Source organism: Hesperophylax consimilis, chromosome 18 (genome assembly GCF_061612785.1).
Source record: "Hesperophylax consimilis isolate HC1 chromosome 18, BYU_Hcon_1.0, whole genome shotgun sequence".
Classification (NCBI taxonomy): domain Eukaryota; kingdom Metazoa; phylum Arthropoda; class Insecta; order Trichoptera; family Limnephilidae; genus Hesperophylax; species Hesperophylax consimilis.
The window spans coordinates 26,184,036-26,199,275 of NC_142853.1; the positions used below are offsets into that span (position 1 = coordinate 26,184,036).

At 36.7% G+C, this 15,240-nt stretch overlaps 1 protein-coding gene across 2 annotated transcripts; it reads right to left on the bottom strand.

Moving 5' to 3' along the window:
• Nucleotides 1–53: 53 nt before the first annotated feature.
• On the bottom strand, nt 54–9,509 carry LOC149415581 (uncharacterized). Of its 2 annotated transcripts, none has more exons than XM_089642766.1 (6): nt 8,598–9,509; nt 7,699–7,916; nt 4,479–4,623; nt 3,007–3,244; nt 2,406–2,629; nt 54–2,020 (listed from the first exon to the last, which is right to left on the bottom strand). In XM_089642766.1, the coding sequence occupies exons 1-6, from the start codon at nt 9,318–9,320 to the stop codon at nt 269–271; spliced, it is 3,300 nt and encodes a 1,099-aa protein (XP_089498892.1). In that variant the 5' UTR covers nt 9,321–9,509; the 3' UTR covers nt 54–268. The 2 variants fall into 2 exon arrangements, with proteins under 2 accessions (XP_089498892.1, XP_089498891.1); XM_089642765.1 differs by having other exon boundaries at nt 2,406–2,632.
• Between the last annotated feature and the right edge of the window lie 5,731 nt (nt 9,510–15,240).

Below are 15,240 nucleotides of genomic sequence, written 5' to 3' on the forward strand. Positions count from 1 at the left end.
TAAACTATCTCTCTTTTATTTACAATTTATCCTCATAATAAAACACAGGTACATAATCCGTTTGATAGAAATGTAATTTATTTAGCTATATGTACTAATTAGACTAAACATTTTCACATTTTTAGACTAAAATTAATAAATCAGGTAACAAATACATTTTCAGTAAATATTTTATAAGTAAATACTAAAATATAAATAAATAATTTCTCCCCTTGACTTTTCGATCTTTACAAGTCAAGTGCACCTGTTTACAACTTAGTTAACGGGTCTATTTCTGTTCCTCGATGCTTTGTTCAGTCGGGTTATTTATACTTGTTTGTGTTTCTGTGTCTGTGTTGTCTGAAGCTGTTTCTTCATTTGTTATGTTAGAAGTGGATGGCTGAGAGTCACTTATGCATTTATCTGCAACGCCATCTACCTCTTCTGACTGGCCATCACTTATGCATTTATCTTTCACGCCAGCCTGTTCCTCACTCTTGCCATAAGTGTTGTGCAGCTCATCAAGTCTGGAACAAATTGCAACACTTCTACTTGAAGTATTGGTTACTTTATTCACTAAAGACTTTGCTTGCTCTTCCATCCGCTTCAACCTTTCATCTCGTGCTGCAAATCTGCTTTCAAAATCAAATATGGATGACGTTCCTGGTATTGAAGAGATAGGTATATTGGTTTCTTCTGTACCAGCTGTTTCTGTTGAAGATGTACATGGGATACTTTCCTCACATTTTTCATTTAAAGATTCTGCACCGAGTTGCATTTCATCAACTTTTGTATCCAGTCCATTTTCTTCAACTTTTTCTTCCGATAGTCTTTCTGAAGTGGCTTCCTCTGAAAGATTTTCTTTTAAGGCAGTTTCTATTTCTACTTCAACTAATTTAGCATCTTTTTCAATACAATCCAGTCGATTATTTGAATCAGTTCTGTTTTCATTTACAGTTTCAAGTGTCAATCGTTCACTTGCTGTTGCATCTGTAATTAAGTCATTTTCTCTCAAAACTGGTAATATTTCTTGTTGACTTATATTAGTGTCTTTTTCATTGCTTTTCAGTCTATTTGTTGGATTTTCATCTTCAGAGGAAGTGATAGTTTGGTTTGAGGTAGAGGGTTGTTCTGATCCGCCCCCTCCATACTGGTTATGTAACTCCTCTAGCCGGTTGCACAGTTGAACTCCTTTAATCTTAGTCTTGGTAACTTTATTTACTAGCACATAACACTGCTCTTCCAGTTTCTTCAGCCTCGCAGATCTAGTTGCCAAAACATCATCATAGCACGTTCCATTATTGGGTGTAGATGATGAAGATGTAGCCACTGGCTCGCCGGGACTGTTAATTGTGTTTTCTTCTTCACTGTTTTCACCATTCTTTGAAAGAACTTCAGATGCAGATTGATCTTCTGTGTCGGCTAAGTTAGCTTGTATTTCTCCTTCACTTGTTACTTCAATGCCGTCATTTGATACCACTTCTTCATCCTGCAGTAAATCTGAATCGACTGCTTCCTCTGCGTCTTTAGTTGTAGTCATTTTTTCTTCTTCAGTTTCGGCGCTTTTTGATTTCTTCTTCAAACGCTTGTGTTCAGATACAATCCCACCATCATAAACATCTGAATCTTCATCGCTGACTCTTTCATCACTGTATCCACTCTCTACTGAATTATTGATCGATTCGTTCGATTTGATTTTTCTGCTCGCAAATTCAATTCTCAGCTTGTCCCATTCTATTTGTGATTCGCAGTTCTTCTGTTTTGCTCTGTCCCATTTATCCTTGCAGTACTCTAGTTCTTCCTTCAGCTCTGTGAGGAGTTTCCTCTTCTGCTGCAGTTCATAACGTAGAATCTTCTCGTGGGTGTGCAGCTGTTGATGTTGGCGTTCCATACGGCCAACAACGTGCCAAGTTTTACCGAGCTCTGAGCTTACCAAGCCCAGTCTTCTTCCTTGGTCCTGCAGTCTGTTTTCTAAATGCGAGTTAAGTTGCTTCAGTCGGTTCATCTCTTTTTGTAGAGACTTCTTTTCCAATATGAGATCCTGTACAAAAACAAAGACGATAAGTTTATATAATTTAACCCTTTCTTGAAATGTTTAACCAGTCAAACGATGGCTTCCTATATTTAGGTCTCATCACTTTAAGTTGGGCCATGGCTGTCTAAATTTAGGTAGACGGTTTTTGCAAATTTTTTTTGTTTTGAAATTATAAAACCTGTAAATATGGGATAAATGATGAAATATGGGTGGATTCATTGACTTTAAATCACAGCGAGCAACTAATATGTTGCTTTTTTTCGGTGTTAATATTCAGGGGTATGATTTTTTTAATGAGTGCGGGCGAATCCAAAACCGCCGAATCCGAACGCCTCGAAACCCCCATCGCTCGAGTGGTTAAGTATTTCAAAGCATCGGAAAACCAGTTTACCTTCAGTCGAATGTAAGTCTTGCTAACGCTGGGCACCATGCGGGGACCGGAGGGAGTCTCGACGGACTTGTAGCAGTTGATGGAGGACTTCTCGGAGATCTCGGATACCACCAGCGGAGGGCCGGACTGGTGGCTCAGCAGCTCCGTGAGGACGCGCCACACCTTGGGCAGGTTGCCCACTATCTCCTTGGCGGAGGTCAGGGACTTAGATGAAGATGCCACACCTTCTGTTAAATATTATAATGATGTTATTTATGTTTATACCATTGTAAAATAAATGTTCAACCTACAGTGTTTAGAATTACAAGCTGTAAATATTTTTAGATTACGAAAATAACTCTCTTGGTATGTGTATAGAATGTGGTTAGGTACCCTACTAATGAATCAGTTAAATTTTCACCTTTTAATAATCGTTTAAAAAATGCTATTTCATTAACCGGATGAAATTCAGGCGATGCAGCTGTCTCACAAATATAATTATAAAGATTAAAATTCTAGCTCTGTAGATAAATCTGCCATAAATTCTCAATGGAATCAAATTAGATATATTTTCATAAATTTTGAACCGATTTAATAATCTGAGCAAGGATTTTAATCTCACCTTCAGAAATGTTGGCATTATTCTCTCCTTCCCCAATATCCTCAGAGGACGTGATAATCTCCGAGGCGTCCACCTGGTTGACCAGATCCAGGATTAGTTTTGGCAGAGCAGAAGACATTTCGCTGCAGTCTTCCCTGACAACCATGTCTGTCAGTAAGTCGTGGTTCTCCTCTAGCTTCAGCAGTAGTTTGTCCAAATCTTGGTTGCTGTTTTGGCCAAGGAGCATTTGAGAGAATAACTGAAACAAATAGAATAATCAAGTTAACTCCTAAGTTAAAGTTTAGACTTACGGATTTCAATAACCAGCTACTGACCCCATACAAATCTCAAGTACGCCCAGCACTTGAATTTGAGAGCCACCTCTGGGCTGGAGACCCACAATACTTAATAAATTTACTTGATTCTGTGCAAAGGAAGGCAGTCCGTCTGATTGACAATCCATTCTAACAGACCGATTGCCATCTCTAATGCACAGATGCAATGTGGGCATGCTGAGTCTGTTCTACAGATATTTTAATGGAGCATTGATCCCTGGTGCACATGCATGAAACTCGATGTACATGAGCAGAGCACCCGTTCACAGTTGATGTTGGCTTCATGAGAACAGGCCGCTTCTTCAACTCATTTTTATGTAAGACGGCTTGTATGTGGAACGAGTTGACCGCCATCTGTTTTTCACTACAGCCCCTATCTTAACCTGCCTCACAACGTTGCCCAACCGGGTGGTGACGTGGACCTTTACATTGTACAATCAGGGACCCTCTTGTGAATGTCACATAAAAAAATAACATCTCACTCTTTGCTAAACATTTTTTAGTGAATGTTGGTGTACAATGTCGCATTTATTCTACCCTTCATTTCGAATATTTTAAACACAAAAACAAAATTAATGTATCTATGTATATATTTATTATATGAAGTGTTTATTTTCAAATGTTTCTAGTATGGATAGAGGTAAGGTGAATTTATATATTAATTTTGTTTAAATTGACGAATTTCAAAATTAAATGAAATATTGGAGTCTTATTCAGACTTTGAAGAGATGGGATGTTGAATCGAGTGGAGGCAATTTCAGATAAGGCTTGATTGAAGAAAGGATATCTGTTCAGAGAGAGACAAGCAAAAAATATGTGATCTAAAGTTCCACTTCTTGACCACAGAATGTACAATCTGAAGAGTCAAGCAAGTGAATTTTAAAAATGTGAGAAGGAACGGAACGATGTCCAATCCTCATTCAGAAATAGGGGAATTACTGTCTACATCTGATTTCGAAAAACTTTTTGTAAAGCGTTCAACGCCATTAGGTATAAATGAATTTTCTTTTGATCGAAAGCAGCAACACGTTTTCTGAGAGTTTGTTTAATAAACAGTAGTAACAGGTATTACTAATAATGAAATCACCTCTGAAATTTCCAACCTTCGCAATTTTAAGATCAACATTTAATACTTATTATAGCTATGCAGTTTATTACCTGATTAATGACCGTCATTTCAGATTGCAATTCCCTGGTTTCTGCTTTGGAGTAGCCCAACTGGCTTTCCGTTGATCCTAAAACTTCATTCTTGTCTGCCAATTCCTTTTCCAACTGTTCAATTCTGGCTTCGAACTCTGCACACCTGTAATAACAAAAAATATCTCGTAATAAATGTGGTAAACCATCTTGATTAATTTCAGTGTAACTCCTTTTTATGCCAATAATAATAATATGTTCCTCGATAAGTGGGTAGATACTTATATCAAATTAATCGACCACGAAAGCATATATCTTGACTACAACTCTGTAAGCGGTTGCTGTGATCAGAGACTTGGAGTCCGATTATAAAAAAAACTCTGATAAAAAATCAATATTAAATGGGTGGCAATATACGATGTCAGGCAGTATGATAGATGTTAGACAGAGACGACAGAGTACCTACGTAATATTGACTGTCTCGATCTTACGTCAGTTTCAATTCTAATCTACATTCCACATGGAAGGCATATGAAGACCACTGCCAACCACAGCCATAGAAGACCACACGCACCCTTGAGGTGATTTTCTCACGAAAACGGCGCTATACAAATAATCCAATCATTATTATATGATAGGTACCACAAGCATAAATATACCACTCTCTAGATCGATATCTTCCGGCTTTTTGTATCCAACAGAATTATACAGTACTTAACCACAGATATACAAGCAGTACCTACCGTGCGGAGCAGAGCAGTAGACAAGGTAGAGGAAACTCAAGGCCATTTAAAAAAAGATGCGACCATAGACAACATAATTGCTCTCAGCCTACTCTATTCACTCACTAGCCCAAAAAAACTATTATAAAAATAAAAATGTCCTTGAAGCAGAAAAATGTCGAAATGTTTTCCAAGGGCATGGTTCATCTGACTAAGAAAATAAACTTTTACAGTGCATTTCCTTAAGATGAAACTTGTTAATCTGAGAAGAAGACACCCAAAATGACAAGAAATTTGCAAAAACACTGAAGAAAATTTCCAAAACATGATTGTCCGACAGTACGACGAAAAATTCCGACATTTTTCAGCCTCATGAACTCATGGTTACATATGTTTAAAAATCTTTAATTTCACCAAAACAATAAGATAAAACAGGATAACACTAATCAATAACATGAATAAGTTTATCGATATAATAAATAACATTTATACGTTGTGGAGGAAGACATATGTCAAGTATCAAGCATTGTTCAAAAAACCGAACGAATAACCTAAAACTGTTAATTCACTTTAAACTTGAACTTACGTAGGTAGGTTGAATAAAATATGTTTATAACTCGCTAACACTATACTGGCTTATATTGTATTTTTATCACGAACAACTTTAACACGCAATATTTTCGACGGAAATGATAGTATTTCGGCAGCAAATGACAACCCGCGTGTATAAATAAACCACTGTCATTTTGTTTGAATGATTTGAAAACTGTCAAACGGCATAATTCCGTCATCTCTTTCTGTTACACGAGTCATTATGGTAGAGAGCGAGAGATCAAACCAATCCTTCTGTTCTCACCAATGAGATCTGAGCTTTTAGCCATATTATTCGTTTTCTATAAGAATTTTGAGGTGGGCGTGGCGGTTTCAAATGAGTTTCATGGCCAAAGCTTAGTTAAATGCCCCTGCACAAGCGAAAAAACATTAAAATCCACAGACATAGGAATTAATAGACGAGAAGATAATGGCGAGGGGTAAAATCAACTGTTGAAGAACGAAGGGGGTTAAGCTGACTGTGATTCGTCAATAAATCAATCTGACAGTAAATAGGCATCTCGCATTATAATATCACCATTTAGTTCTTAAAAGTAAAATCTGCTTTTGAATGAATAGACATTTTTACATGGGAGCGCAAATTACTCGCCACGTTATGAACTAATTTGCGAAGTCCAAATTCGGCAAAGTAAATTTCTTCTGTTTGCAGAGTCGTAGTTAGTTTCAGAGTATTTAGTTAAGACACTTTTACAAATGTTTCATAATTTACTTACCCCAGTAAACAACGATGAGCACACTTGAGAATCGCTACATTGTGATGTGATAGTATATGTTTCTAAAACTGATCCATATAATACGGTGTGAATAAGCTTAAAATAAAGTAAAATAATGCTTACTTATGGAATGTAATACGACAATTGGGTTTATTCTCTTTTTCACATCTATTTTTACAAGTTTTCATATCACAAGTCAACATTTTGCCGTGTTATTTCGTAAAATGAACCGATGATGCCTCGACCATAGTTCGCACAAGAATGATGGCGTCACGTTTTCAAATTTCACTTGAGGCCATACGCGAGCACAGCCGGCTCCAATGGAACCGGTATGGGGAGTGGGGATAATACGCTTTTAATCACTTAGGGCAGGTCTACTAATATTCATATGTCTATGTTAAAATCCCAAATTGAAGTAACAATGCCATCTCGTGGCATTACTGTATACAGGGTGTATCGGCACTAACCCGTCAAACTTTAACCAGCTATACCTTAGCACATTTGGAGTAAAAAATGTTATGGGCACTTTGCTGTCCGGTAGCATTTTTTTTTCAATTAAAAACAACAAAAAAAAATTCCACACTACATCACTGTCATTGGCATTGCGTTTCGTGTTCAACAGCTGTTATAAGCAAGTATGTCAAAAAGCGTCTTCGCTCTTTCGCACACACTAAATAATAATAGTTAAAAATGAGACGAATGGTGCCGTGCCATTTCGTTGTGATTGTAAGTGTGCGCCAATATAGGTACACACGTGCATTATTCAAAGGAATTCGAATAAAATATTTGCCAGATGGGTTTTCAAACTTTGACAAAGGATAAAACAGTGGTGACATGTGGTGAAAATATGAATAGTAAATTTTTTATTAAAAAAAAACGTTACCGGACAGCAAAGTGCACATAAGATTTTTTACTCCAAATATGCTAAGGAATAGCTGGTTAAAGGTTGTCGGGTACGTGCCGATACACCCTGTATATTTCGCGGTGCAAAATTGTTTTAGCAACAACCATCGCTATCAAAAACTATAGCGGTTAATTTGGTTCAGCAAGAATCATGAATGTCCGCGCACATATAGACAGAAATCATCTATGTCGCTTTGACAGGTGTTTCAAATTGTTTTTAATTTCAAATTGGACCTTGTTTTTCGTCTGTGCTTTTCATTTTTATTACACAGAAGTAAATGCAGTGCTTACTTGGTGGTTTTCCCCTCCGCCAGTATCTTGTGTTCATCCACCTCCCTCTGAAGGTTCCTCCTGGTGATCTCCGCAACCCTCGCCCTCTCCTCGTATAGAAGCCTCAGGTTTCTGATGTTCTCCAGCTGCCTCTCGTATTCCCGCTTGAGGTCATCCGATAGCGTCCTCATCTCTCTGTCGGCCAGAGACTTCTCTATGTCGTTTAGCTTGTCTTTCAACTGGAAAATAAACAAAAAATATTTTATTCAATATCACTACAGTTTGGAGATGAACCTAGCATGGTGTACCCATCCGGGCCCCAAATAATAATGTAGTAAGTGTTTTGATAATAATTTTGCTACTCTTTTTATCAAATATTGTTTGCGGGCGTTTTTCGCCCATCTTAATAATTTGAAATAGAAAAAACGCTTTTAGGCGGCTCGAGCAAACAATTTGTTAAGTAGACTTTTCGAAAAATAGTCCAGGAAAACTATAACAGAAACATCACTTTCCTATTGGCTTCCATCGAATGGTACTGAACTGAAAATTTCATTAAATTGGTTCGCAATACATGTATTGCGAACCAATTTAATTTAATGGTGCACCTAGTTCTAAATAAATAGAATTAGGAAATCTCTACGTTCTAAACAAATCACGATAAAAACTAAAATATTATCTCAAATTGATCAAACTTTTGTGTTGCAAAGATTGAATACCTAAGTATAAATATCTAGCCATTGTTTTATCGATAACGAAGAAAGAAAATCTAGGGAAACTGTTATTTTACTTCGCGCGTCACAAGTCAACGCAAGTTCTTTGTTACTATTAGGCGTGTTTATAATCCTTTGACATATAAACAACACACAGTTGGGTGATTTTTTCATTTTGTAGAAAAACGTGATTATAAATAATGGCCGAACCTGTTTTAGTTGCATTTCCCTAATATCCAACATTTCCTTGCTAACTTTCTTAACTTCTTTCAGGGCGCTTATTTGATTTTTGAGTTCGAAGTTTTCTTTGTTGAGAAGGGCGGTTTCCGTGTTGGCACCTTGGAGCGCATAGTTACTCTCGCTCAGCTCCCTGCGAATAGTCCTGTTGAGTTCCCTGACTTCTGTGACCTGGTTCTCTAGTTCGGCCACAAGAGCTGTCAATCTGCTGTTTTCCTGGCTGCCGCTATCAACTTCAGTCCTGCTGACATTTGTATCTAAAGCGGGGCGCGTATTTGCGGCTATCAGTGCGCGCAGAGAGGTATTTTCAGCCACCACTTCCTCGCGCAAACGTGTTTCTTCTTTCAACGCTTCTCGCAAAGCTTCCATTTCATTGGATTTTTCGGATATCAACTTCACTCGGGCTTTTCTCTTGATTGCTAACTCCTTGCGGAACTCCGCGAGTTCTTTGGCCTTCTGCGGACTGAGGGTCCTAGCGAGAATCCTCGAAGGTACGCTATCTTCCAACTCGTTATCACTTTCTACTAAATATTCGCTTTCCGAATAATGATTGACGTCACGACGAGCTTTTTCCGCGATCGGCGGCACTGGGTTATGAACGGAATCTTTACTAGAATCGAGTATGGCCTTTCTGTGTTCGGAGGAGTTCCACCAGCCGAGACTGGAGCTTCTCACACTACTAACAACGTTTCCCATTTTGGGGTGAATATATAGGAAAACTAATTCACTTTGTCGGGAATAATACCTCGGTATGCCTCACAAAAGAATGGTTTCTTTATACTGAGCGCGCGAGTCAGAAATCAGAACGATCGGAGTTCAGAGCTTTTATTAATAGACTTTCGTCAGAACAGACGTGAGTCGCTTTCGAGTTCGGCACAATTCATTGAACTACCGTTGGGCGGCCCAATCATTATCTCTTTCGATTGGCCCGACTTTGTGTTGGCTACGTCACGCCATTAGTCCCTGTGGTGGTGGCTCCCAACTTTGCTCAGACACTCTGCAGCCTGGCAATAAACATCTCGCAGAATCAGATCATTCATCCTCGCACGCTTGCCAAGTGGGATTTCTGAGAATCGAGTCCTTTTCTGAGCCATATACGTTTTGGGCGAAATGTCTCACGACGATTATTGTTATTTTCGAAATGGTCTAAATTTGCCAGTTATTTCAACTGCGTACGATACGGGCACCGAGCACGACGAGCACGTGCTTCTTCTGGTTGGTAATTTTCCGCGCATGGCTTCAATAACAACTGCCCGCTACCGCTAATCTATTTTCATCAACATGTACATACGTACCAAGTCAACTAACAATTATTCTACGTTTTAAATTTTTCACTAAAACAAGACTACTTCATTGTAGGTTGTAATAACCATAACATAACCAGTACCGTGTTTTTCTTTCTTTGATAACCAAAAGAACTTTAGATAAGCCTAAACGCTAATTTAAAATGTTAATGACTTAATTAATACTTTAAAATTCCAGTAAAATTCAACTAAAATTCAAGACTTAACTTTAAACTTTTCCATGAAACAAGATTAGGTATTTCAACGTGGATTTTTAACCATTAACGCAATTTTAGTTCTTCAATATCCAAAGAATTTTAGATGTGCCCTTCTGGACGCTAATTTTGAAATTTTAGTAAATAATACTTCAAAATTAAACTAAGATTGAAGTCCTAACTTTAAAAATAATTGTTAGTAATATTAAGCATACTTGGGTGATATCATTTTATTACCGTCGCCATCAAAATATAATACTCGTATAAGGCTAGCTTTAGACTTGTAAGTTTTTTCGTAAATTTACTACTTCTAGCCAATGGGCATATTGCATTTTGAAAATCCAATATGCCCATTGGCTAGAAGTCGTAAATTTACAAAAAAACTTACAAGTCTAAAGCTAGCCTATGAACAGTGATAGACTCCGATGACAGTTTTACGAGACAATAAAGTATTTACTTAGGTACGACTTAAAAATGAAAATCTTGGCAATGCACTGCGACAATTTTTCAGAAATTCGTGATTCCCGAAAAACAATAATGTTCTTAGAGCTTTAGACTACGCAACAGTGTGACGACATTGTATAATAATAAACACTTGTTTAATTATTTGATCATCTCTAGGTATATCAAGTACCAACAGCTTTCTGAAAACTACCGACAAAAATATTTTTAAATGTGACGCTATCATTAAGAGGAAGCTACAAGCCAAAAAAGTTTATATTGTTGGTATACCTTATATAGTAGGTAATAGGCATTAAAATCGCTTGACAAACGGAGTCTTGAAACGTTCGATTTCAAGCAAAAACTGTTTTTTATTTATTTTATAAATAATTTTACAAGAAAGCAAAAAAGTTAATCAAGTGAAACTGTCACAAATAATCTTGGCTATAATACGGTATTTTTTAAAGTTGTTTTCTTTATGCGTTCATATATTTCTATTGAAAAAAAAAATTTTTTAGTAGTTTGCATTTATATTTTTTATTGAGTAATTTATTTTTTTATTTGTATTCTACTCAAGCGAAGCGATAGGAAAACCTTCAATTTATCTAAAGCATTTTTTTTGTTCATTATGTACACCAATTCGTTATAAAGATTAATCAAAATAGTGATTTGGCATTAATATTCGCCTTAAGTACCTACCAAAACAAAAGACTTTAGTAATTTATGTAAATAAGCAATTATTTTCTGATTTTTTCGAAAATTTCTTTTGTTTGAGTCACTGATGTTTGTTTTGGCACAAGCTTTTTCGGCGTTTTAATGCACGAAACCAACATTAAACTTTCAAAGCTTCTCGAAAAAGCTTCTTAGATAAAAGTTGATCTTGAAAACGTGCTTCCCCTTTCTTTCCCATTACTTTCTCTTTCAGACTCTACCGAACTTCTATTTTTTTTAATGTGTAACCGCACAAGAGTCCCAACTGCTCCAAACCGTCTGGAGCCAGTAAGACTATGGCATACTCAATTGGGATATGTTGTGAGGCTGAAGGTAGTGGAGAGGGGAAGGAGATCGGGAAGAGGTAGGTGTCTATTCAGATCTGGTCATCAAATAAAGCAAAAGCCTTTCAATTCTGTACGGTGATATTACACCAGGGCTATACTGAGAGTATCTTCCTACTTGAATCTGGTAAGTGGAAATCGTATAAAATAACATTGTACGCAGGTAGTGTTTCTCTAATATGGAATATGTTTTACCTACTAACTAATTAACCATCACGCCGTTTCTCCGAAGGATTAGGCAGAGAGGATGGACAGCAACAACATAAAACCGGACTTGCTAAATTTATAAAAACTTATTATAAGCAATAATTATTCGCCTGAAATATCAATACAAATTGAAAACATCTCCCGAGTAAAAATAAATGCCGCCAACGGGAATATTATTTTTATTTTTACTCAGGAAAATATTTTCTATTTGTATTGATATTTCAGGCGATTGCTTATAATAAGTTGTTATCCTTTATGCTATGCATAAAACCTTGTCTTATAAACATTAGTTTATCATTAAAAAAATGCTGCATTTATATTCATACATCGTCTCGTACATACATGCCCAACCTCTAACTGATTACGCCAACCTTGCATTCTTTGTGACAATTCACATTTTTCACATGAGCGTTCATACATTATTTTATCACATACACGCCTCAGGAACCTCATTTCTACAGCATTCGGTATTCATTAATCCTGTCTCTGCCAATTCCATGCCTCACTAATAATAATAATTGTTTAATTTATATAGCACATTTTTTGTGAAAAATCACATCAAGGGCGCTGTACAATTTATTACGAGTTCCTAGGCTCTAACTAATTGTATAATTTACAAACAGATTTAGAAAAACAAACTTATTATTTACAAACAGATGTCATACATCAGGGTTGGTATCTGCGATATAAGGTATACCAAGAATATACACATTTTTGGCTTGTAGCTTCCTCTTATGTCGCAACGTTTTGCAATCACGAATCTTACATGCGGTTTCGGTATGAAAGGATTTTAAAAATATTTATTTCAATATTTTGCTAAATTAGATTACCTAGTCACCATTGAAATATTCTACACATGTATCAACGTGTATTTGATAAGTAGATATATTATGCATCTCAGAATGGTAACTGGTAAATAGAATTAAATAAAGTCGCTATCCTCGTATGTCTGTGCGCTTAGTTCTTCTAAACTACGCAACGGAGTTTTTTTTAATTTTTATATTAACTCCACACAGGAGGCCCTGAAGAAAATAATTTCCCTCAGGGCCTATGTCATCTTTGGGGATGCTGTGTGGAGGGTATTTTTGTGGAGAGGAAGGAGTGAACATGGGTCTTGAAGAGTCCCATGTTGTAGGAGGGAGGAAACACAGAGGCCGGCAGTTCGTTCCACAGCCGAGCTGTTGAACTTAAGAACGAATCGTAGAAGCGACCCGTTCTCATGTGACAAATGTCATCCGTGTACAAATGTTGGGCGCGCGTTTTGCGTGTATCCCGACTACGCACCGGTGCCGAAGGGATCAATGACGCTAGTTCCTCAGAGCATCTTCCATTGTAATACCGATAGAACAAGGACAGCATACCTACCTGACGCCTGTGCTCTAAAGATTGCAGTCCGTTTGTTAAGATTGGGGAATCTATCAAACGGACCGCCCGTTTCTGCACAGAGTCAAGGGTTTTTTTCAGGTATTTTGGGGCTCCGGACCAGAGATGGCTGCCAAATTCTACAGTAGGGCGCACTTAGTTTGATAGGGTTTTCACTATCATTTAGAGAATTTCTTCCGGAAGATGTACATATATAATACATGCATATTGTATTTATAGAAAGTGGAGAAAAGTCGATGTTTTATAATCAAGCCGTAAAAATATTTTTTCGAGCAGTACATTGCTAACGCTGGCTAAACCTTATGAGATACATCAAAATAATGTACTACGGAATTGTATATCTTAAAAAGGCCTACATAAAAGTAAACATTGGTTTATATCTATCTTCTAAGGGTAACCTCCAGGAACACCGAGTAAACGTTTCCCAACCCACTCAATAGTTTTCCAGAGATGTTTTTAAAACGATTTCAAAATGTTTATAATATCTTTATATCAAACACTACGATATAAAAATAGATTTATGAAACGTGTTTCATTTGTAGGTTACCGGGAATTCTACATGAATGCGATGTTTCATGTTTTAAGGGTGGCAAATGAGTGATTTAATGAAAGTGCTATGTAGGTTACTTTTTTGACTAAGTTAAAATTTGGCTCGAATACATCATTTTCTGTGCACGTATTATTTTACGCAAGGATATGTGTGATCTCTCTTCGTTGAATAAATGTAAAGTAGGTACCTATTTTCCATTGAATAGAGAATTAACAGTATTTCATTTAGTCATTGCTATTTTCTTTCTGTGGGATGACGACGTTAAATTATTTATAATCGCAATCATGTTGAATCACAACGTTAGATTATACTTTTTTCTTGGGAAAGAAAAGTTTAAGTATTTTAAGATGCGTGAGCTGATGTAATGTGATTGTAACATATTATTAATATGTTTCTGTAATTTGAATGTATAATTAACATTGTATTAACGTTGAATTAACGTTGTATGTTAGGAATTAATTTTGTGTGTATAGTAGGAATTAAATTTGTTTGTATAATTAGAATTAAAATAAACATGATTGTAGTTATTGCAGTAGGACAGATCATCGATTTTAGACATAGAATCCTAAGGCCTAGCGCGCACCACGATTATATTTTTTGCGACACGATTTTAAAATCGTGCTACAATAAATCGCAAAAATAATACTGCGCGCATCGCGATTTAAAATTGCGATAATTGTTCATTCTCAACATGTATTTCGAACAAATTGCTTGTATTGTTTTGCTTCTTCGGAAGAGGAGGAATAAAAGAAAACATAAATACTGGACTCATCCTTTTACAGCAGAAAGATATGTTAAAGGTTTCTTTTATCTGAAATACAATGATCTTCGACAGTATACAAAAAAAATCTTTGGCTATTATAGAATGACGATTCAGACATTTGACAAACTATTAAGAATTGTTGGACCTCAAATTGCATACAATAATACTAGATGGCGGAATGCAATCTCAGCTGAAGAAAGGTTGTCAGGTAGCGATTTTAAATCGCAGTGCGCGCGTGTCCATATAACTTCAAATGCTATAATTTTATTTTGCGACAATCGCGTCGCGCGCTGTCGCGGAAAAATGTGACAAATCACAATTTTAAAATCGCAACTATTTATTTGTCGTATATGCGCGCACATACTTACTAACTCATACGTTGCATTTCTGCGACAAAATTATCGTGATACAGAAAATCGTGGTGCGCGCAAGGCCTAACTAATATTGTAAATATGAAAGTGCGTTTGCTTGTTTGTTTGTCCTTCTTTCACGTCGCAAGGGAGCGACCGATAGACATGATTTTTTTCATAGAAATAGTTGGAGGAGTGAAAAGTGACACAGGCTACTTTTCACATCGAAAAACATTTCATTCCCGCGGGAAAATTCTTTGTACAGTAATTTCTCCCTAACGCGAACGAAGCCGCGGGTAAAACTAGTAAAGAATAAAGAAAAATAGAATTGCCTTTAGTACCTACTAATGTTTCATTTCCACACCTGAC